The sequence below is a fragment of the Ctenopharyngodon idella genome, chromosome 3 (genome assembly GCF_019924925.1).
Source record: "Ctenopharyngodon idella isolate HZGC_01 chromosome 3, HZGC01, whole genome shotgun sequence".
NCBI lineage: Eukaryota > Metazoa > Chordata > Actinopteri > Cypriniformes > Xenocyprididae > Ctenopharyngodon > Ctenopharyngodon idella.
Window position 1 is genome coordinate 51793933 of NC_067222.1, and position 25517 is coordinate 51819449.

Here is a 25517-nt window from a genome sequence, read left to right on the forward strand (position 1 = left end):
AAGTTTCTAAGCTATTTTATTGATAAATCACTGGACAGCGCTGTCAACTAGTTTCTGCATCCTCTCTGTGCGCGCGATCTTCACGTTTTGTGCAGCTACTGTTTGTATGAGCGTTCGTGCCACAATGCAGCTGCGTGGGCACGGTAGCTCAATATAATAATACACATCCAATCGTCTAATCGCTTGAATGTCTAAACTGGCAAACCGTAATACACATAAAACTGACAAAGTTTAGTGAAGATGCAAGGCTCACCACTCGCGCGCCGTCTCTGTGTTCACCTGCGTGTTGATGGGTGGGGTGGAGTCACATAGGGATCATGCACTTTTTTTAGCACCATGTGGAGAAAAAAAATCCTTAATAGGATTTAGAAATGATGAATATGGAAGCAAGTAGACAACAGAAAAGTTGTTCAAAACCTATAACTTGACCTTTGGCCTATTTATAGGCCTATTCTAAAGCCATAAATTGGTTGGTGTTAAGTAAAGCAATAAGTGTTTGCGCATTTGAGGAGTTCATGTGAGGCACTGATGAATTAGTGTGGCATTTTGATTGGTTGTGTTTGAAAAAGGAAATCAAGATACTTCCTGTTAGATTTTTGTGTGTTACATAGAGAACTGTGTGTTGTGTTTTGCAAAAAGTGTTTTATGAAATTGAAAAATGAGTCAAAGGCCAAGAATTAGTGTGTGGTTTTGCAGATTTGGTGTGTGGTTCTGCTGTTTGAGTGTCAGGTTTCAAAAATCGTGTGACATGAAAAGATTTTGTATGTAAGCAGTTGGAAATAACTGTAAGACTTCTCTCTATTCCTTAGTAAAAGTTTGTCTTAGCAGCTTTGTGAATAGGTTTTAAGATGCCCAGACGTCTTCAAACTGTTTTGATAAGAAGAGGAGATGCTACACCATGGTAAACATGCACCCGTCCCAACTATTTTGAGACCTGTAGCAGGCATCAAAGTTGAAATGAGCACATTTTGTGCATAAAATTGTAAAAATTCTCAGTTTAAACATTTATGTTATCTGTTCTATTGTGAATAAAATATTGGCTCTTTTGATTTGAAAGTTTGAAGTTTTCATTTTATTCAAATTTAAAAACGTCCCAACTTTTCTGGAATTCGGGTAGTAGTTTTGTGGCAATTGTTTGATTTTGCCAGTAAAGACAGGATTTTTGTGAATGTAGTTTGAAGATTTGGATTGGTGCTTAACTCCCTCGGGTCGGCGGTCACGCCGGCGATACCACCTCGGTTTTTTTCTTACCAGTGTGAAAGAGACTCAAAATACTCCGTCAATGTTGCACATACAATTAAGAGTTATACACCATTTTAATCTGTGGAATATCTTCTTTTATTTGTGTACACTCAGAGTAAAAACAAAATGTTGTGCTTTTTGCAAAATAAAGAAAACTAACATGATGCGTGATCTCTCGTCTCCCTCTGAACGAAGTTTAATCTGATAGTTCTCAGAAAATGAACTGTAACTTAGTGAATACTAATCACAAAAAAATTAGACTTATGTCTAAAGAAACGTTGAAATGTCAGGTTTTAAATCGTGTAAGTCAAATCGAAAACAAAAATTCTGTGTTTATGTGATCTGTATGAAAAGAGACACATGTCAGAAGTCCGTGATGCAGCTCATTATCCACTAATGCGGCCACGCCCACGGAGCGAGCGCTATTCAGACGCAAATTCTGAGGCAATACATGTATACATCGTCTCAATCATGTATTTATTGTCTTGAAAAGTGTTTATCTGGATGTTAAAGCCATGGTTAGAGACCTCTGGAAGACATGCCGTTAGTTCCTGGAATGTCCTGTTCTTCTTTAGAGTAATTTGTGGACTAAATGTGCACAGAGCGCCCTCCGGCTGCAAGTATGAATTGAAAACACAGTATCCAGCGTTCATAGTGATGACAATAAATATTAAATAAATATTACTCCTCTGTATATAAAATTGACATAAACATATGAGAATCCATCAATATTTCTCCAAATGTGCATGCTTTCAAGCTAAAAGGCTATATGAAATGCCACAGAGGTAACATGAATGTTCAGACGCTTTGCATCACAGAAATACATTATATTTTAATGTATATAATAGAATACCATTATTTTAAATTGTAATAATATTTCACAGTATTGCTGTTTTTTCTGTGTGTTTGATATACACCATGATGAGCTTGAGACATGATCACAGAGGGTTTTTTCACAGCCTACCTGACTGAAAGGCCTCATTATTATGCAGGTCATTAGAGGTCATTATGCGATTCTTTGGTCTTCTCAGGTGTGAATTACCTCATTATTCATGATGATTCACGCCTCCACGCATACTGTGTTTCTTGACAAAAAGTGTCTTACAAAAACGAAATCAATATATTGTTTTATATGAACGAGTAGGCAGGATAATTTTTACATCATTTTGAAGCAAAAACTCTATTCTAAAACCTCCAATACCCAGAAGTCTTGTGAACACAGATTTAATATAGATTTTTTTGGCTTTATTTCAGTGACTTAAGTTTTTTGTTTTTTCAATAACCACGCATAAATGTTATTCCTTCAAAAACACAAACATGTACATACATGTTCCTCACATATTATTGTAGCCTAGTTTGTGCTGAATACAGTATAATGACACTTTTTCCATTAATATGTTTATGAACAACTGAAAAAAGCACAAATGTCAGGGCATGTCAAAACTTCTCCAGGGCCCCGAAAATCCTCAGACCCCAGAGGGTTATGGTTTTGAGAAAATGAATGATGATTTCAAGAAATGTGTTTAATCAATTCAGAAAAACTAAGAGTAAGTACTGGTATATGCTTTTGTAAAAGCAATTTAAAAAAAACGTATTTGATTAATCGCCTTGCACTGCTGTGTGCGAGTGTGTGTGTTTACGAGTGTCTTAGTGTGTAGTGAGTGTTTAGGTGTGTGTATGTGTTTTAGTGTGTAGTTGAGTGAGTGTGTGTGTGGGTGTCTGTGTGTGAGTGAATGTGTGTGTTTGTTTACTGACACTATGTTTTTTTTTTTTATAGTGTGATTCATGGAGGAGAGTTCAGGATTACAGCTGGACTGCAGAAATGTACGTCTACACACACACACACATTTATATATATATATAAATTATAAATAAATATATATATATATATATATATCTACTTTGAGTGTAACGAAAACGAGCCAATGCACATTGGAATGTGATAATTGCATCAGCTGCACTGTCTCAGGCGCAGGTATTTAATGAACAGTAGGTGCATTGCATACTTCAGGTTTTCGCTGAGGAGCCGAGCCGAGCCGAAGTTTGTGACCCGGCAGCCCCGGCAGCAGTACAGCAGCTGTGGCAATGGGACGAGACATCTCCATTCTCTCCTTCAGGGAACGAGGGTTACATATGTAACTGAGACATTCCCTTTCAGTTGGTCACTCCCGGCGTCTAGTCAGTGATAGACCGACGAACTGGGATTCCTATTAAAGCCCCACAGGTGCTGCTGCCCTCCAGTGCCCTGTAAGCCTGCTGAGCCCTCTCGAAGATGGGACAGGGCTTACGCAGAGAGATGAACACTGCCCACACAGTGAACTTGGATAACACTGGGAAAGCGTACACTTTCCATAGGAAAAAGGAACGCTGCAGAAGCCATATCCTCTACGGTTGGTCAAGTGGAGAATACACACATGGACTAACCCCGAAGGGCCGTACTTCATATGGAAGTCTCTGAAGAGGCTCTCACCCGGTTTGGGAGGAAGCTAGACATGGCAGAGTGGACTCTGGCTTCCGCTTAGGAGCTTTACTGTGGAACTTACACATATGGGATCTCTTCAGGGTCACACATATGTCCACGAACTTGTTCACATGGATACAACAGATGAAGGTCTGGCACCAGACACTCCGCCACATCCGGCTGCTGGGGGTGATCGAAGGACTCAACAGGGTCTGCCCATAGGGACTATAGAAGGCTATACAAAAATCTGTCAGTGAAGCACCACATGCCAGCTCCCAGGAGGATGCAACACTTCTAGTAGAGTGAGCTCACAACCTGAGCGGGCAGGGCATGCCTTGTGCTTGGTAAGCCAAGGCGATGGCATCCACTATCCAGTGGGCCATTCTCTGCTTGGAGACAAAGAGTTCCTAAAGCTTTGTCTGGTCAGCGTACATTCATAATGCACGGACGGGTCAAAGCAAAGCTAGGGATGGGTCTGCCTCCTCTGGTTCATTCAAGTAGCTTGGGCATGTATCCAGGCCGGGGTCTCAGTACCACGTGGGTGTCGCCCAACCCGAACCCTAGGCACAATTTGCCGACCGAAAATGCCTGCAGGTCCACTACCATCTTGGAGTCCAATGCAACCAGAAGCAAATAATTCATGGAAAGAATGTTTAGATCAACTGACTGCAAAGGCTCAAATGGGACAATCTTAAGTGCTCTGAGCACGAGGAGCATCAGTTCTGTGAACCAGGTCTGATTGGGCCAACAGGGCGCAACTAGCAAGACCTGCTCCTCGTTCTCCCTGACTTTGCACAGTGTCTGTGCAAGTAGGCTCACTAAGGGAAATGCATATTTGCGTAGGCCCGGGGGTCAGCTGTGTGCCAGTGTGTTTGTGCAGAGTGTTCCCTCAGTTAGGATGTAAAACAACTGGCAGTGAGAGGTTTCTGGAGAAGCAAACAGGTCTTCCAGTTTGATCAGCTGGAGTGCCTGGGGACGGAGTCTCCTTTCTTCTGGGAGTGCAGTTTGTGATAGCTTGTCAGCCACATGGTTGAGCATGCCAGGAATGTGAATGGCTGGAAGCAATCTCAGATGTTTCTAACTACAGAAGAGGAGATGGGCTAGTTGCGGGAGCGGGGAGTGTAGACCACCCCGATGCTTGATGTACGCAACTGCTGCAGTGTTGTCTGTACAGACCAGTATGTCTTTGCCCTGTAGGCACTTTTTTAAGTGGCTCAGTGCAAGATGTACTGCCAGCAACTCGAGGCAATTAATGTGCCAATGCAGATGGGGTCCCATTCAAACCCCTGAGACTGAGGCATCCATGAATACAACTGCTGGACACTTGTTGTAGGGCCACTCCTGCCTGAAGAAACAAAGGGACCGACCACGGGCTGAAGTTTTGATGACAGGCCGGTGTGATTTCCACCCGGTGTGTGCCGCATTGCCATGCCCATCTCGGGACTCGGCCGTGAAGCCAGTGCTGAAGCGGTCTCATATGAAGCAAACTGAGAGTTCAGCACCGACCTCTGTGAGGTGTGCTGTCTGTTTAACCAAATCCAACTCCAGAAAAGAGAATTGACCCGAAGACCCAACTGGCTGAGGTGACTGAGCACCAGGTCCCTGAGTTCACATAACTGATCTCTGTGCTAGTTGAGGATGCAAACGCCACATTCTCTCATGGGAACAAGGGCTGCCTTGGTGACTTTAGTGAAAACACATGGTCCAGTTCCTCGGTTACATCCTGAGCGCTGATGGTATCCAGATGGACCAGGGGAAGGTCCAACCCATCCAAGATTGGCTCCAACCTCAGACAGTAAAGGAGCTCCAATGATTCCTCGGCTTCGCAAACTTCTATCGCCGGTTCATCCAGAGTTTCAGCATCCTTGCCACTCCACTAACGTCCATTCTCAGTTTGAAGCCCAAGTCCCTGTCCTGGACACCAGAAGCTCGAGCCGCTTTCAATCCGCTCAAACAAGCCTTTTGCACTGCAGAACCATGACATCGCCATCAAGCTTGCATTAGAAGAATGGAGGCACTGGCTGGAGGGCGCTCAACATCCCTTTACAGTGATTACGGATCATAAGAATCTGGAATATCTTCGCAATGCCAAGAGACTGAATCCTCGACAAGCTCGCTGGGCCCTCTTCTTCACACGCTTTCAGTTTACCATCACGTAATGACCTGGAGAGAAGAATGTCAAGGCAGATTCACTCTCACGTATCCATGTTCCCGAAGAACCATCCACTTCTGAACCCATACTCCCTCCAGCCATCCCTGTCAGCCCCATACAGTGGGACATTGATGACCAAATCCACAGCAACCGAACCCACTCCGCCTGGAGGCCCTGAAGGTACGATCTATGTACCAACAACTTTGAACAAAAACCTTCTGGGCCCCCTTATGCTTCCCCGGGCTCTGGACATCCAAGCAGCCAGCGAACTCTCTCGCTCCTTCAAGCTCTGTACTGGTGGCCTACCATGGCCCGGGATGTCTCCCAGTATATTCGTGGATGCTCAGTCTGTGCCATCTCAAAAACTCCTCGTCAACTACCATCTGGAAAACTTTTATCACTACCCATTCCCCCTCGTCCCTGGTCCCACATCGGAGTTGACTTCGTCACCGATCTACCCAATTCTGACAGATACACCTGCATTCTAGTAGCAGTGAATAGATTTTCCAGAGCATGCAAGTTGATTCCCCTTCGTGGATTACCCACTGCTCTAGAAACAGCTGAAGCCCCCATCCACCAGCTGTTTCGCACCTTTGGAATACCCAAGGAGACTGTCTCCGATCGTGGGCCCCAATTCACTCCCAGGGTATGAACAGCCTTTTTCAAACTCCTTAATGTCTCTGTTAATCTCTCCTCAGGATATCACCCCCAAACCAATGGCCAGACTGAGCGGAAGATTCAGGAGATTGGGAGATATCTCCGGACCTACAGTCACGAGAACCAACATGGCTGGAACCGCTACCTTCCCTGGGCCATGTATGCACAAAACTCCCTCAAGCAGTCAACCACCAGTCTCACCCCGTTTTAGTGCATACTCGGCTACCAACCCCCTCTGTTTCCCTGGACAGAAAAACCCTCTGACGTTCCAGCGATAGACCACTGGTTCAGAGTGAGCGAGAGAGTTTGGGACTCAGCTCACATCGACCTTCAGCATGCTGTGCGGAGGCCTAAAATGTTCGCGGATGCCCATCGATCTCCTACCCCTGTATACCATCCTGGAGATAAGGTCTGGCAATCGACCCAGGACCTACGCCTCCACCAACTGTGCCGGAAGCTGAGTCCCCGCTATGTAGGTCCATTTACCATCGAGAGGCAGATAAATGAAGTCACTTACCATCTTCAACTCCCTGCAAGGTACCAAATTCACCCCTCATTCCAAGTTTCCCTCCTTAAAACTGTCTCCCTCCTCCACAGAACCGGACAAGCCGCCAGTACCTCCTCCTCCTGAGGTCATTGAAGAGCCTCAGATATATCAAGTGCAGGAGATCTTGAATTCTTGGCGATGGAGCAGTCGTTTGGAATATCTTGTGGACTGGGAGGGATATGGACCAGAGGAAAGATCCTGGGTCAACCGAGATGTGTTGGATCCTACCCTCCTGACTGAATTTCACCAGAGCCACCCTGACCGTCCCGCACCCAGAGGCCATGGCCGCCCCCGTCGCCATAGAAGGGCATCAGGAGCCGCCCCTGGAGGAAGGGATACTGTCAGGGAGTCAACTCAGTCACCACCGTCATCAATCACTACATTCACCAGATCACAATCACCTGACTACTGATTCCCTCCACCTGCCAGCAATCAGCTCCAGCTTCATATATACTGCACTCCACCCGTTCACTCATTGTCTGGTCTCAACCTTACATTGTTGTGTTCTTGGATCGTCTTACCTGTACTACTCACCTGTGGTTCCCGTGCCGTCCTGGCTCTCCTTAGTCTCTGCTCTCCGTTGCTTCTTACCTTGTTGTTTGCTGGATCACCTGGAAAGGAAACGAAGACTGCATCAGTATCAGATAAGCTGTACCAAGACTTTACTATACCAAACCCACTTACCTGGACTGCTTTCTCTGCTGTGTTGATCTTGTCGTCTGCTTTCAATAAACCTGCAGTTGTTTACATCACTTACCTTTGTGTACCTTGTCTATCTGCTGACAATAATAGGCCTATACAAAATTTTCTTCACATGTGCAATAATACACATGCATGAGATCACAAAAATCATATTTTTTTGTCAAGAGTGGACATTATATTTACGTTAATACAGCTAATATGATCCTGTTATCAGAGTGTTTTTTCACATAGCCTACATGACTGAAAGGGCTCATTATGCGGGTCTTTGTCTTCTCAGGTGTGAATCACAGCATTATTCATGAAGATTCCCGCAAACTGTTTCTTGACAAAAAATGTCTTACAAAATTTAAATCAATATATTGTTTTATATGAACGAGTAGGCAGGATAATTTTTGCATCATATTGAAGCAAAAACTCTAGTCTACAAGCTCCAATACCCAGAAGTCTTGTGAACACGTATATTAGTTTTGTGGCCTTATTTCAGTGACTTAAGTTTTTTTGTTTTTTCAATAACCATGCATAAACGTTATTCCTTCAAAAATACAAACATGTACATACAAGTTGCTCACATATTATGGTAGCCTAGTTTGTGCTGAATACAGTGTAATGACACCTTTTCCATTAATATTTTTATGAACAACTGAAAAAAGCACAAATGTCAGGACATGTCAAAACTTCTCCAGGGCCCCAAAAATCCTCAGACCCCAGAGGGTTAAAGTGAGTTTTGAGTAAAATTGTAATATTAATCTTTTAAATTATGTAGCTTAATGCTAATTGTAGCTTTAATGCCTCTGTCATGCCAGGAGCTATTCTATTCATAATTCCATGTTTAAAAGAATTTGCATAAGGTCTCAAGAATATGCTTTTTTTCTAAAAAGACTTAAGATAATGTATGGAATAATGTATAGTATTAATGTATCAATATATAGTATAGCCATGTAATACAAACAAAAGAATAATGCTAAAATAATAATGAAGATTAAGTCTCATACCACCAAAGGTGTGAAAACTTTGTCGAGTTAGGAACAATAGAAACATGAAAAAGGCAGTTCGCCTCATCAGACATTATACAATAGACTGCAAATAGGTGTTTACAGGACAATAAAATATTTTATTAGCATCTTATCAACCTATTCTAAAAACTCACAGTCTTAGAAAATGAGATAACATCCTCAGATTTTAAATGAAGCATGAGCAGACTTGTGGCTTCAGTTTTATTGTGTTTCTAAGTTTCTACAACACAGACATATATTTTTATACATTTAAAATATATATTCTTAATTTTTTTTTCTTTCAGTTTTTATGTTTGAGCTTATATATCTCCATATTAACAACAGTCTGAGTAATTCTGATTCTTGAACTGTAAACTCTCAAATGTTGGCTTTCTAAATATATGTTGGTTATGAGTCTATTCAAAATGATTTGTGTGAAGCAACCTTTTTATTTTGTGTCATTTATGCCCCACTTGCCAAAATGGGCAGTGTGCCGTAAGGGGTCAAACACTAACAGGTCTAAAACACTCAAAAAAAAAAAAAAAAAAAAAAATGTGGGAGGGTTATGGGGGGAAACAATTGTTCAGAATGATGGCTGTTCTTATTTCTTATTTTGTACATTATAATCTGTAACTTCACAAAAAAAAAAAAAAAATTACTCTCCTGGTCCAGATGACTGCAGAGCATGCCGAGAAATAAGAATCCACTGCCCAGTTTTAGTTAATTCAGCACAAATGGATTAAGTAAACTTCGATTTTACACAATAAAATAAGGACAAAATGTTCAGTAATTGTGTGGTTTTAAATAATTTTAATTAAGTACATATAATTTACAAAAAATTTACAGTTTAGATAAAAAGATTGGACATATTCCTAATTCCTGATTCTGGTATGTTTTATCTCCATCAGATTCCCATCAGTTCACTCTGGATCCAAACACAGCACATAAACGCCTCCATCTGTCTGAGGGGAACAGAGCGATTACATTCACTGTCATAGCCCAGTCGTATCCTGACCATCCAGAGAGATTTGATTACTATCATCAGGTGTTGTGTAGAGAGAGTGTGTGTGATCGCTCTTACTGGGAGATTGAGTGGAGTGGAGAATATGTGTTTATATCAGTGTCATATAAGAGCATCAGCAGGAAGGGACGGGGTGAAGAGTGTGAGTTTGGACGTAATGATCAGTCCTGGAGTTTGACCTGCTCTCCCTACAGTTACTCATTCATACAAAATAAGATAGAGACTGTTCTCCCTGTAAAGCCCATCATCAGTAGAGCAGGAGTGAATGATGATGAGGATCACTATAGAACAGGAGTGTATGTGGATCACAGTGCAGGAACTCTGTCCTTCTACAGCGTCTCTGGAGACACAGTGAGCCTCATCCACACAGTCCAGACCACATTCACTCAACCGCTCTATCCTGGGTTTAGGGTTTATAATGGATCATCAGTGAAACTGTGTTGATGAATCAGAACAGACCGTAGAGAGATTCTACCCATAATGCTTTGAGCTCATGATAAATTAGTAACAGTGAGATGTTATAGATATTATTTTCACTCATTACATTAATACTGCAGCTGAACTTCTGTCACTGAAATATCATGTCAGAATAAATGTGTGATAAACCGTCATATAGACGGTAAGATCAGTGTGTGTGTGATAAATCCTCATATAGACAGATCAGTGTGTGTGTGTGTGCTTGTTTTCATGATTTATGAGTACACAAATTTGTATAATGACATGGGTATCACGCTGGTATATCTTCATATTTAAAATAGCTTCAAAAACATACTAAACAATGTTTTATTAAAAATGTAAAAATTCATAATGTTTTCTGTGATGGTAGGGGTAGTGTAGGGGGATAGAATGTACAGTTTGTACAGTATGAAAACCATTACGCCTATGGAATCTCCTCACTAAGATAGCAAAACAAACCTGTGTGCATGTCTGTGATAAATCCACATATAGACAGTCAGATCAGTGTGTGTGTGTGTGTGTGTGTGAATGAGTCAAGATGACGGTGTTTTCTCAGCCTCTACTTGTGCTGATGGAAATCAGTTTTTATTGTATTGTCACATCAATTTCTATTATTACTTGATAAATTTACCTTTCAGTTGAAACATTCCTTTCACAAACATGATTCATTAACATGTAATTGTCATAATTCATGTGATTTTTTTTTTTTTTTTTTTTTTTTGTGCACAAATAATAAAACACAATGACAAATTTGACGAACTTGATCAGATTTTAATTGACGATGAATATTTGAAATGTCTGAATGCTATATGAATCATCAGCTGCATGTGAAATATAATCAATTCCCCACAAATGACCTTCATGAGAGATTCTGACCGTCATAGCAGACTAACGGTAGGAGGGGAGTGGTTTACACGTTTTCAACCCAAGCCATCAAACTGACCTCATCAGAGAAGGAACGCCATTCCAGACCGGAATTAACTTTTCAGATTTTGATTAAAGATTACCACGACAAACTATTTTTTTTATTAACTTTAATTGTTCACCACAAGACTAGTAATATGCACTAACAAAGTAAATAGGGTCAATTTTGATTTCATGACTTTAACTTAAAAAATCTGAGTTTTAAAAAGAACATGTTTTAATGAGTATTTATTGAACAAAAATCAATTTGATTTACTAAAACATAAAAATGTTTAAAAATGTGCAAACTGTGCTGAAGTCATTTGAACAAGTATTAAATTAGATATAATACAGATATTATTTTAGCTTAAGTATCTGTATCAATACTGCTCATTTTTGTACATTGTATCTAATTACTATTTAAATTAAACAAATCAGTAAAAAAGTGTTACAATTGCAATAATCCTATTGTACTGTAAAATACACAGTGAGTAATTAATAATATTTGTCACGATTCACCTGTCACCTCTGCACTACATTTCCCATCATCCTCCCTGGCTTTCTCCTGTACCTTCCAGCAATCACCCTCATTAGCGCCACACCTCAGGCTCAGACATTGTCTGATCTCATTTAGAGGAGTACTCCAAAACAAAAATTAGGAACCTTTAAAATAGCATAATAGGGGCACTTTAATGTTTCACATTATAAGTGGGAGGAATGTGTGATTGTAACACTTCATTTATTGCATTTATATCTAATGATCTCTGGGTTTTTGTATCATACCGATACCGATATTAACAAACATTATTGGCCGATACCGGTATTTGTCACTTCCTCTCTTATTTGAAATTGTGTCATCAAAATAGATAATATTTTGATCATGTTTTAAATAAGCAAAGTTAAAAAAGACCAGCATTAAAATATACTAGCAGGTTCATTGCTGCATCATCTCTTTAAGATCACAAAACTCTAGACTTCTGGTTGTACCTAGGATAGTTAAGTCCACTAAAAGAGGGAGAGCGTTTTCACATTTGGCTCCTAAACTCTGGAATAGCCTTCCTGATAATGTTCGGGGCTCAGACTCGCTCTCCCTTAAATCTAGATTAAAGACGCATCTCTTTAGCCAAGCGTTCAAATAGTGCATCTCATATCAGATCAATTGCACATGACTATTTTCACTTAATGTTATGAACAGCAGCTACGCTAATTATTCTCCATTTGGTTTTCCGTTTTACCTCGGGACGCCCGGGATGCCACATTCCCAAATTTCTCTATATCCTAATTATTGTTAATATGTAATTAATTATTTCCAGGAGCTCATTGCCTCTACCTTCAGTTAAATTGCTAACAATGATTGTAAATTAATCGCCTAAATTATTACATTATTAGCTAACTGCATTCTCTAAATTGTAATGTTGACATGCATTCTCTGTAAAGCTGCTTTGAAACATATGAAACAGTGCTTTTTAGGTACATATAAAAGTTTTTAGGTACAGAAATAAAGTAAACAAATGTAAAATAGCACTGCATATTCTTCACTGTATAAGTTAAATACATATTAATCCTTATTTATTGTAACAGACTATTGTGATTAATCTTCTAATTTGTTTTTGTAAACATTTTAATATTTTTTGTAAGTTTAAATATTTAAGTATGAGATCTGCTACTAATTTTCTTTACTAAGGCGGGACTCTTATTTTGACGGGTGTTCTTGTCTACGGTCTGACAAGGAGAGCACGCAGTTCTTCAGAGTTATTTTGCAAATTTAAAGTAGTGATGGCAAAATTAAGCTTTGCGAAGCACCGAGGCTTTCCCCTCAAGTGTATTGTAAAAAGGTAAAAAACGGGGGGCGTTGGAAGCAAGATTTTTGAAAGGGGGGCGTTCACGACTTTACACCAAAGATCCAGGCAAGATACGATTAAACTTGTAATTACTTGCAAAAGAACTGCCTACAACATTCTAAAATCTGACAGTTTAATGCGACATGCAAGCTATGTATCGTTTCTTTTGCAACGATTATTTTTTCCAGTCATAGACCAGCGCGGAAGCGCTGACAAGAATTCACGTACACAAAAATGTGTTTCGCGCTGCAACAATCCGGTGGTGGCTAGAATCGCAGCGGAGGAATGGAAAGTTGACAAGCCATTAAAAAAAATATTGACTTAAGAACCAATTATATTTTCAAATATTTTCAATAAATCATGTTCCCATTCACTCCGGTGACTAATTTTAAAATTAATTAAACTAAGTTATATTTATAAGGTAAAACTTTTACATTTTTAGGCATTAACTAATGCCAATGCCTAATGCCAAAATGTTTTCTTTGTTCACCAAGTAATTTACTGATCAGGCATTATTGTTAACTCGCAAGACTGTAAGCAGAAAATGACAATTTGATGGATAATTTAAATATATTCTGTAATCACATTTAGATAATGTATTAATTCTGCCGTCACATCGAAGCGCGAAATGCTGCTTGGATAGTTTCAAGATGGTTAAAAATAATTAATAATACAATAATCATTTAATCTAATTGTTCATATGTGTTTATTCTTGTTAGAATATATTTTTTATTTTATTTTACTGATTATGAACAGGGTCATTCTACAGAAACGTCCACTTTTGGTATTACAAAATGTCTTAAAATGTATTTCTTTTTCTAACATTTAAACTTAGACCACATTATTATATTACACTTTGACTTTATGAATACACAAATGACAGCTTAATGATTTTTTATGTTTTAATTAAATTGATTTATGCTATACCTTATTCTTTCGGTTTATAAGTTGTCACAACAAATCCTGCATTCCTATTCTTCCATACATAATTGCCATAATAATGTCAGCATTATCAAAGAAATTCAATATGCAGACGCAGATTATCTAGAGTTCTGCATTAGTTCAAATGCGCGTTAAGGTGATGGAAACAATTTATTGGCATACTCATAGTGACCATTTGTGCGTAAAACACCATGGCATTATGCATTAGAACCAACAACAAAGTCTGACACACACAGCCCTCGACATATAAATCAGATGTTTACACTCGTAGTCATTTTGTGTGCGAGCGCGTTCATGTGGAGGCTGCCAGTGTATGGGCATATACGCGTTTAACCACCTGTATTTCATCAGTTCTTCTGCGTCTCCTCACAGCATTTTAATAAAACGATGTCCAACAACACAAATAGTTCTCTCTGAAGTCTCCATCACAAGTTCCCTTCAATAGGCTATATAATGCGAAGCATGTCTATAGTTTATATAAAACATTGAAGTTTATATGTATTCTTTATATCATAAGTTTTCAAAGCCTGTGTCACGAGACTTAAAAAATGGGTTGACAGGAATCATATAGTTTGTATAAGTTAGTCTATGTAAAAAAAAAAAAAAAATGTTTTCATAAAAGCATAGTCTAAAATGAATAAAACATATATTTCTCTAAAAAACAAAATATATTTGACTTAATTGATTAAGAAAGTTAAAGAAAAAGACTGAATAGCCTATGCTGCTTAGTTTGATTCATTTTTGTGAGGCGCGGCGCTACAAACAAGTTCAAGGAAAGGAAACATGACAAAAAGCGCATCCTGTTTTCTTTATTTTGCAAAAGCACAATGTTCTGTTTTTAGTGTGAGTGTACAAAAGTAAACTTTGCCGTATTGAATGATGTCCTACTCATATCTGTAAATTATGGAGTATTTAAGTTGTTACTGCTGGTTAATTTGATGGCGCTGGCGCCTCGCGTGTGCACACAACATTTTCTAGCATTGCAAACTTGGCATCACAGCCTGTTCATCATCAAAATAGTCATCCAAATATATAAAAAGTTACACTGCTCAATGCCCCCTTTCTTACCAACCAGTTTCCTTCATAGATCAACAGCAAAATGAACAGACTAGCTTTTAATCTCTAAAAGTAAAAGGCAAGTAATGTATCAACATGTATCAACATTTCTTTTATATGTCTGCATCTATATGGAGAGAAAAAAAATATATATATGAGGTTGAGATTTCTACACTAGGCCTTTATGGGGTTGATAATTGATGTATTTGTTCACCACTATCACCAAGACAAACAGAAAACCCTAAATAAATATTAAACTTATAAATTTGTATATTTATGTAGTGAAATATAGTCAATAAATGCATTAAAAGCCACTATGTTTTATCATTGGGTCACCTAACCACCTTCCATCAGTGAGCTAACTGTGCTATCAAGCTAGCCTAATGCTCACTTGAGGTAATTTTTTTTTATTTTGTTCAAATATTTTGATTTTACCACCTAGTTATACTGCATTAAGTGTAAAACAAAGGATTTGATAGCCAGAAATATGTTATTATAGTAATTATGATCGCCTCTGGGGGGCGTTTTACCCCACAAGCTATGACTTTTTAAAAAAATGTTTAATTTTTAAAATATAATTATATTCCTTGTAAATAACATATCCTCTCAAACTACAGACTTCTCTATTAATCTATCATACATCACTGTGATATCCTGCAGAACAATATTCTCTTAAACGCTTGTTTACTAATATCTGAAAATTATAGCGCTTGTAATCCTCTTCTCTTCAAATACGTCGCTGGTGTCAGCTTCTCCAAGGAGATTTGTTTATCGGCGTTGTCAAACGTAGCGCATAGCAACAGTGAAAATGTATCTTGACTCCCTTTAGTGGTTATTTTGGGAAAAACAGGTGGGGGGCGTTTTCCCCCACTAGTTCAGCATCCAAATCCATTGCTAATATGGAAACACTTGAATTCGTTTTGGCTTGTTTATAGCTACTTATAAGTTTTTATTCTTGTTCTTAGTATTCTTATGCTTGGCTTGAATTGGTTTGGTCGTGACCATTAAAAAAAAAAAAATGTCGCTTTTTTTTTAAAAAAAAAACAAAGTTTGACAGCCACACGCTTTTACTTTGATCAGGAACTCACTCAAACTGAAATAGCTCTATGTCTGTCAGTGATTGACAACTTCCACATTAGTGTACGACACTTGAGAAGGAGGCTTTCAGGTCTGCAACTTTACCGTCGAAGACAATATAGCGACCCTGAACGTGTAGTCAGTTTCATTGCCAGCCAACTTGAGGGACCGGGATGTCTGCATGGCTACAGAATGATGTTTGAAAGATGCCGTTGAAATGGTTTAAGGCTGACCAGAGAAATGGTCAGAGAGGTACAGTTAAGTCTGGATCCATCAGGTGTGGAGGAAAGAAGAGGGAGAAGGTTGCGGAGGCGACATTACCGAGTGCCAGGCCCTAACTATCTATGGCATATGGATTCTTACGACAAAATGAAGCTGTATGGCATAGCAATCAACGTAGATAAAAAGTTTTCTACCGATATCCAGAACCTTTGACACAGTGTCTTCTTTTTTAACAACGATTTCTCGTGTTCCACCTCCTTTGGGTCTTCTAACTTGTTTGTAGCTGTCATCTTGGTAGTTCATCCAGCCAAGTTCAATTTTCCTTGTCTTGCTTTCAGCATTTTTATTGCCAAGTCCATATTTTTTTTTCTGATTTTGAATTGCTGGCAGTTTCATTTTTTTCCTCTCAATCGGTTAATCAATTTCTGTTTTCTGTCTTCATTCCCATGTTCCTCTGCAATTACTGGCATCCAGTTCTTTGCAAAGACCCTGTCGCCATATTGAGGTATATACTTAGACAGTTCCTCTTCATTTCGAAGTCTGGCAACAGCAGGATCAATCTGAAACACATCATCATAATATTCGTTTAGTATGCGTTTAGTTTTTACGTGTCAAAGTGTTTTCAAAAATAAGTACTAATATATATATATGTGTGTGTGTGTGTGTGTCAAAAATGGCTACAAATCATCTAAATCACCTAAACAAATCATCTAAAATTGGCATTACAACCTTAAAAACACTTAATTCACAGTTTTTTGGCAATGTGTTATGCAGTTATGCAGACTGTGGTAAAGATAATAAAATGAGCAAACAATTACACAAGTCAGTGATTATTATTAGACAGGACCAGTTCTACCATTCTTTAAAGTTGCAATATAGGATTTCTCCACATCCAATAGGCAAACAAATATTTGCAATGTAAAGATTAGCTATAGCTATTTTAAAACGTATAGCTATTTTAAAACGACTCGTAGCCTATGTCCTTTTTGATTATATAATTTTGAATATAATTCTCTTTGCACCTTTGAATCATTATTTCTCTGCTTATTCCTTTAAAGCTACTTTAAAACAATCCGTAGGCCTATTCTATAAAGCATTAGGCTGTATAAAGATTACTTGACTTGAAAAAAGTAATTGCTTAGCAAATCCGACATTACTGGATGCGTTGTGTGTTTGTCTGCTAATAAGGACTTATATTAGCTTTAAACGGGTGCTATGGAGCAGCATGATGAACATTTCAATAACCATAAAACAGGAACAATAAACATCATGTTAATCTAGCAACTGACGTACCTTATCTTCCTCCATTTTTGTCAGGTTCTCCTCTGGGACACCCCTCTCTCTCAATGCGGAGATAAAATCCATCTCTGCTGTGAGCAATTGATAAATTTATGAAATTTTAAAGACGCAAACGCGCACATACAACATGATATAGGCCACCAGTAACATTCAGAAGGCGCGAGATTTTCTCGCGATACAATTACGTTGTACTTTTGTTATCACGAGATCATGGGAAAAATAAGTCGTGATCACGACAAAACAAGATAGAAAAAAAATAATAATCCATGGCTGTTTAGGGCTTCTGTAGTGCATGCCTATAATTTACTATGGTTTATGTTACACTTTTAAGAAGGATGCAATGTCCGTTCTTGGGGCAACACATTTATTTCTGTTAAGAAACATGAAAAAGACAGGTTCACAAGGAGCACTTTCCGTTGTGTGTGCACGACACTCATCAAGTACTGAATACTATTTCTATTCTGTCAGCGTCAGGTACCTTAACAGAGTATCATTAACAATAATATGTCTGATCGTACAAATGTCTACACAGATACATGGCAATGGACATATTACTCTTTATACCACACTCAATTCTCAAGAAATCCCTGCTCTAAATCCATAAAAATTGTGACTAAACAGATCTGAAGGTGTTCGGTGCTCACTCTCACAAAGTATTAAGGAAAAGTTTGTTGAATAACATCACTGAAGTATCACAAACTTCTTTGAAATGAATAAAAGCGGGTAATGCATAAACTCAAACTCAATCTATGAAATATGCTAATGAACTAGATTTTAACCAAACAGCAGTTACTATGTTTTCAATAACAATCTCACAAAATGACTAATAAAAGTATTTTACCACTGAATCTTACTGGAATTCGTATCAACAGTACATCCTGAATGCACTTTTAAATGTAATGGCTGACAGAGTGACACTAAATGAGGTTTTATTATGTTAATGTGTGCTTTCTTAACTCAGGCTACACCTCATTACACACAACTAATCAATGTTCGTACACGACTATTTACTTCATCATCATGACTCGTTTGCGCTTATATTTCAACTATATGTATTTTTAGTAATTTACTCACTTTTATCGTTCTGAAAGTTACTCTTTCTTAGAATTGATAACACGCTCGTCCGCCATTTTAGGTACGACACTCTCAATCACGGTTAAAGTCAATATTTCTTAATGATTCACGTGCGAACTAAAACTCTACAAGAACACAGTACTGTTGGGCATTACTACGGTAGTGATTATTGTCAGCTTACCTGTTAAAACACATTTTAAGCGCTTTCCGGGAGTGTGCACGTTAATAAAACTGGTCTGAGATCAGGTAAAAACCATATCACTGGATGATGGTTCAGAGATTTTTCCATTTTGGATGCTAATTGTTGTAAAACACCAAAGAAGAAAAAACAACTTTAATATTGTGACATTTTTATGAGTGAAGCAGAAAATTTAATGAGGAATGAGTGAAGTTTCAATAGTAGGTGAAATCTTTCTGACTTCTGCATCAGCCGGTTTAATGCAGAGGACTTTAGTCTAGAAGCCTCAGCGCTCTTCATTACATTTGTGACGGAAAAGCTTCGCTCTCAACTTTATTCAGCAAACACTTTCTGTCCTACAGACTGATGAGAGCCTAGTTTAGATGTGATGATAAAACTAGAAGAATCACAACAGAGATGAGAAACAAGAACCAGTCCAATATGAGCTTCATTTACAAATACATACTGTATAAGAGCAGAAATAAAACACATTATTATTAAAAACAGTCTAAAACTAACTGGAACATGCCATCATACAAATCAATAAATAGGATGATAAAACCAAAAAATACATTTGCAAAGTCATTTTCATAAATAGCTAAAATGAGGTTTCTTTTCAGGTTCACACATCTAAAATGAGAAATTAAACAGCAAATCCTCCCCTGTGGCAATATCCCAATGGTTCCCAGTCTTCTGGATTGAATTAGTTTAATGATCATGTGCTGATAATGACCCACAATAACAGTAAACAAGAGTCTTGCCTGTATAAATATTAAACTACAATGGGGAGAAAAACAAACTCGCTCCTCTCTTTCATGGGACAGACACAGAGACACTAAACTGGCTCTCTGTAAGCGCTGAAATGTTCCCAAACATTAGGACCGTGGACACCCACACAGATAAAATATTGTTTGTGCAGCACTTTCAAATCTGGGGAAACCACTTGTACCAAAATAAAGCAGGCCTGAACACCCAAAAATGAAATTTCTGTCATTAATTACTCACTATCATGTTGTGTAAAATGAACATTATTATTTTCACTCAAAATCTTTTCTTTCTTATTAAAAACTCTGATTTTCTTATTTTGAATATATTGTTTGATTGTATTGTCTTTTGATTTAATTATGCTGGTATGTATATTTGTGGAGTTTTATATATGATTTGTAAAGTGTACTGGCCCCTTCAAGAAACGCTTAACTTTGGGCGCGTTCTCTCCTGTGGCTCAGTAACGCTAAGCTACACTGAGATGAGGATATCTGGTGGCTCACGGAGCCAAAGGTAATACAATTTCAACATATTAGTTGATGTTCAAGCCAAAAACTGCTCTTTTGAGTGTTTTAACTTTATTTACAATGTGGGATTACACCGATGTGCCGTTTTGTCGAAGTTTATATTGTTTGTATGCTCGTGTGGCTTATGTTATTTCCTAACAGAAGATTAAGTTTTTGAGAAGCCACACAATGCTTTCTAATATTAATTCTTAATTTGTCCAGTTATTTCGTCTGTCCAGAAAATAAAGAGCCAGCCAGAGACCAGTCAAAGAAGTTTGGTGTCCATTTTACGTACACAACGCAGAGTCAACATCCCATCACATGGGGGCTTTCGAAACTTTGAATCAATTGTGATTGATTTATTGAAAGTGTTAAATGCTATTAACAAATGGTCTAATACCATTATATACGAAGTGTCGGCATTATATGTTGTTTTATTAAATTGTTATTAAATTTATCTTGTTTTGTTTGTTTTATGGAGGTCGCCAGCAACATCAGAGCACAGATTTTATCTGAAATTCAGGCCGCTGGCTCCAAAGGCGGACCCAACCTATTCACCTTTCCAGTTATTTGTTATGCATAGGAGCAGCAACCAAATCAAGTCAAGTCACCTTTATAGCGCTTTTTACAATGCAGGTTGTATTGGAGCATCTTTACAGGAAAATAATTTTGGGTGTACAGCAGCTCTAGAATAAAATGGTGTCATTGTCCAGCTTAAGTAAGTTCAGTATTGATTCATTTCATTGTAAAAACCATTAGTTATTCACTTCATTTATCCAATTCTCTGCGTCTTTTGGGGGGTCTTTAGTCTGGCGGCAGTCCTTTGCTCTTTTGCTTTTTAGGAGTACTCCGGGTTCAGGTCAAAATTCCAAGCTCTGAGCCCCCTCCCCCCATTTAATTACATGTGAACTAGTGAAATTGTTTTATTAACAAAATTCAAGCCCTCCCCCCAGACAGCACGCCAAATACGCATAACTTTACTCTGTTTCATTATATGTATATGTGAACTCATGAATTTCTGTTCAAAAGTCGAATGAAGGTCTTACATAATGACAAGCAAGGCCTAGAAACCTTGCTTGCATGCTTAGCTCTTGGATGTCTCTGAACTTTTTTGCATTTAAATGAGGGTAAGACTAAAGTTATTGTCTTTGGGCCCTCAGTGGGAAAAGGAAAACCAAATATTAATTGTGGTCATTTAAACTCTCATATCAAACCAACTGAAAAATTTGGGAGTTATTTTTGATTCTTCCCTTAAGTTTTACCAACATATAAATTCAGTAATTAAGTCATGTCTTTTTTCACCTTAAACTTTTGTCAAAAGTTAAAACTTCTTGAAAGCGTTGCACATGCTTTTGTTTTATCTCGATTGGACTACTGTAACTCAGTGTATGTTGGATTACCCCAATCCTCCATGTCACAGCTTCAGATGGTCTGCAGCCAGGTTTTTAACTGGGGTTCGTAAACGAGAACACATTACTCTGATTTTAGTGTCTCTTAATTGGTTGCCAGTGTGTTACAGCGTTAATTTAAGATGTTGCTGTTTGTTTTTAAGTCTTTAAATGGTCTGGCACCTTCCTATTTGTTAGACCTTTTAAACGTGAGTAAGTCAGTTAGATGCCTGCGATCCTCAGACAGTATTACTCTGTCTTATCCAAGATCAAGATTGAAGTTGAGAGGTGACCGGTGCAGTGGCCGGTCCTAAGTTATGGAACAGTCTTTCTTTATCTGTAAGATGTGCTTTAAATCGAAGTTACAGTCTTATCTTCTTACTTTTGCATTTCATTCATTGTAACTCTTGGTTTCTTAAAATTTAGTGATGTCTTTTTATTATTACTGTGTCTTTTATTTTATTCTTTTCTCTGTACAGCACAGTGGTCAACTTTTGTTGTGTTTATTTGTGCTACTCACACTTCGCAGCTTGTTACACCTTACGCACCTATGGAATTTCTTTTTGCTATCAAACTCAAGCTGCCAAGCCTGACATATTGGACAGCGCTGTGAGATGGTAGCCTCGACAGCACATATCTTGGCCACAACCGTGGTCACTAGGGCTGTGCTCAGAATATCGATACAGCGATACATCGTCATGAACTTGTGACGATGCGCATATCGATACAGCAGCTGCCGTATCGAGTCTGTCGTGTTTTTGAATGTAGCCAATAATCACGTGACGTCAATTGGCGCTAATTTAGCAACGCGACCAGCAGAGCGAGACATTCAAAATGGATAAGAGGATTTTGCCACCGCCGACAAAAGTAAAATCAAAAATATGGGAGAATTTTGGGTTTTACGCTAAACCGGAGAGTCAGACATTAGACATGAGTCATGTGATATGCAAGAACTGCAAAACAAAAGTTAAGTACTCCAGCAACACGACGAACCTCTCTCTGCATATGTCAAGACATTATCCAGACCAGCCAGCCCTGGTCGCAGCAGGCCTAGTAGCACATATGTCATCCCAGAAGCAGCCAACGTTGCCTGATGCTTTCATCCCAAAACTCTTACCCACGTCTCAGCGATCTCAAAAGATATGTCAGGATTTACGGCCATACAGCGTTGTCGAGAATAACGGCTTCAGACAATTGCTTCACGAGTGTGAGCCACGCTACACAATACCAACACGTCAGTTTTTAACAGAAATGGCAATTCCCCGGTTGTATGATGAAGTTAAGCGAGACGTTCTGCTGTCACTCTCTTCTGCACAGAGAGTTTCCATTTCCTGCGATGCTTGGACTTCGAGAGCAACCCAATCATATGTTACTGAAGATGTAATTGTTATGACTTTGTTTGGTGCACATTCCAACACTTAAGACCAAATTGTTAAATAGTAGGTGTTTAAAAGAGTTTGAGGGAGCTAAGTTAAATTTAAGTTGTTACAGTTTTTGCTTTTATGGAATATGTTTTAAGTTTTGTTTAGTCATTGAGCTTTGTTGACATGCTTCAGTGTCACTATAATTGTCATTTCAGTTTCTGAGGCAGAGACTTTAAAAGCAAAAGGAAGAGCCATTCTAAGCTTTTTCTTGTGACAATTTTTTTTTATTTCATTTAAGTCATTGGTTTTTTAATGACAAAAACAAAATTGTTTTTCAGTTATCACGACTGTTATAACACTGGTTATTCAATAAACACCTATTACTGTTACTAAACTCTGCTCAAAAGAAATTTAAATTCCAAATTGATCCATATCGTGATGCGTATCGTATCGTGACATTGTCACCTCTTCTCCATCTACTATAAAGGATATTTCTTTATTCCCAATTCACGCAACGGACCAGTCTCTTGAATCTCACTGTACCGAATGGTAGTTAAATACAGTTTAGCCTGAAAGGATCTAGTGCTCAGGTTACTGATTCTGTATGCCCAAGGACAAGCTTTCCAATCAGTCTTTCCCACAGATGTACTTTCGTTCTGCCAGTTGTGTCTTCTATGTAGCACGTCTGAGTCTCGACAAGCACTCTGTTGTAGTCAATGCTTTTAGTGCCTGGACTTGCATGGATGACTCTGGCCTCAACAGCACCCTCCTACAACAACAAGACAACAAAATTCATTAGTCACCAACTTTACCAATACAGACTCCACACCACTGAAAGTTAGCAAAATATTTGCATCATTTCATTTACAGCTACAAGTTCTTAATCAACCACATGCAAATTATAGGCTCAATGGACAATTACTTTTATTAAACTTCATAACTGTGAACATAAACTTAAAGTGCCCCATTATGCATTTTCAAATGTTACTTTTCATGCAATGTGCCAAGTTGTGAAGCTGAAAGTGCACAATAAATAAAGTTGTTTTATTTTTTTTTGAGCGACAGTAATCGACTCTGAACAGCCTGAACGATTCTGGCCACATGTCGCTGGGTAACACATTAGCATAATACCCGCCTATGTTCTACGTTGTCCGCAGACGAACAACTTGACCCACTGTGGAAGTAAATGTTTTATTTTCACTTCCAAGGGACAAGGCTGCAAAATTAATTTTCTCAACAATACCACAGCAATACAATCCCAATCTTTGTGGTGTTCCCGTCATTTTACTGAAGACTGCTTCTCAAACCTTGTGGAGTTCAATGCAGGATTCACAAAATTAAGGTTTATATTTTCTAGTTTATATTGAGGTTCTATATTTTTGAAATACATAGTTATGCATATGTTGTGTAACGTAGACCCTCGTCTGTATGTCTCCCGCTAAAAAGAGGAGCAAAGAAACATATTACCAGCAATAAACAAAGAGTGCTTTCAATTCAAAAACTGTGAGTGATTTTTCTTTCTCATATTTACTGACAACAGTGGGAGATCTAATAAGCTGCATTCACGCACTGTCTTTTAAAATATAAGAAGTAATGTGGTTTGTCTCGTCTGTTCAATCCCTTAAGACATAACTGGCGGTGTTTACGTAAATTTTGCGTCATAAACCCATTTTGACATTAAACCACTTACACGGAGCGCACAGCTGCATGCACGAGCACTCTTTACAAACAAATCACGTCAGCATTTGAGATTGAAAGCAGCCTTCTGTTAGTCAGTTTCGTATATTAAATATATAAGTCCACTGCATAACAAATGACATAAATGATGACTTTGTAGTGCATTTGTAAGGAAAATACCGACGGGTGAGACCGCGCACTGCAAGTGCAACATTAAACAAAGCGCGCGTCTCTCACTTCCCATCCTGTGCTGTGAGGCCCGCGAATGTCCTTGTAATTCACTTCAATCTTTCTGAACTTTATGAAAGATTATTTTACAGAAGGTTTGAGTGGTGTATGTGTGTGAGGGATTGAAAGCAAACAGAATACGAGTGTTTCTTAAGCGCACTCAGCATCATTGCACATCTGGTTAAAAACTAAGCTCAGAATATATTCTGAAATTCTTGAATCGATCCAGAATTGTTGTAGAGAAAATCGCGATGCATCGTCGGAACGATTTTTTTCTGCCACCGCTGATAGATAGAACCTTTAAACAACTTAATATCTTACAGAAACCTTTATATACTTATTAATATGTATATAATATATTCAAAAACATGAATTAACATGACTTTTTCAGTTGGTTTAACTGTAACTCTGGTCGCGACACCTGACATGTTGGTTACACCACCTGACATTTCAAACTCGATTCTAAAAGGCATGAACTTGGACACCTATACAAATGTTTGACCATGTGATCAAAGGTTATACATACTTTTTTTTTTTTTTTTTTTTTTTTAAATCAAATGCTCATTTGTTGTCAAATGGTTTTCTTAAAGGAACATTGCATAAAATGGCATTTTTATGTCGGTCGCACCCCGACATAAAAATGCCATTATCGTACTTTGAAATAGGACTGATACACTATTTTTTTCCTTCATTTATTAGGAATTTAACATAAAATCATGCCAAACTATATAGTCCAGGGTCACATATGACATGTATTTATTAAAATT

At 38.3% G+C, this 25517-nt stretch overlaps 1 protein-coding gene across 10 annotated transcripts in view; it reads left to right on the top strand.

Annotated features, from left to right (window-relative positions):
* LOC127508736 (stonustoxin subunit alpha-like) overlaps positions 1 to 25517 on the top strand; it is a 553058-nt gene that overhangs the window by 445114 nt on the left and 82427 nt on the right. Inside the window, exons 10-11 of one of the 10 annotated variants that reach the window (XM_051887040.1) lie at positions 3020 to 3066; positions 9662 to 10947. The exons of 8 other annotated variants lie outside the window; for them this stretch is intronic. In XM_051887040.1, the coding sequence (XP_051743000.1) occupies positions 3020 to 3066; positions 9662 to 10218 (604 nt within the window). In that variant the 3' untranslated portion in view covers positions 10219 to 10947. Of the gene's footprint in view, positions 1 to 3019; positions 3067 to 9661; positions 10948 to 25517 lie in introns of those variants that run through there. One more of the 10 variants, XM_051887042.1, reaches the window with a different exon arrangement.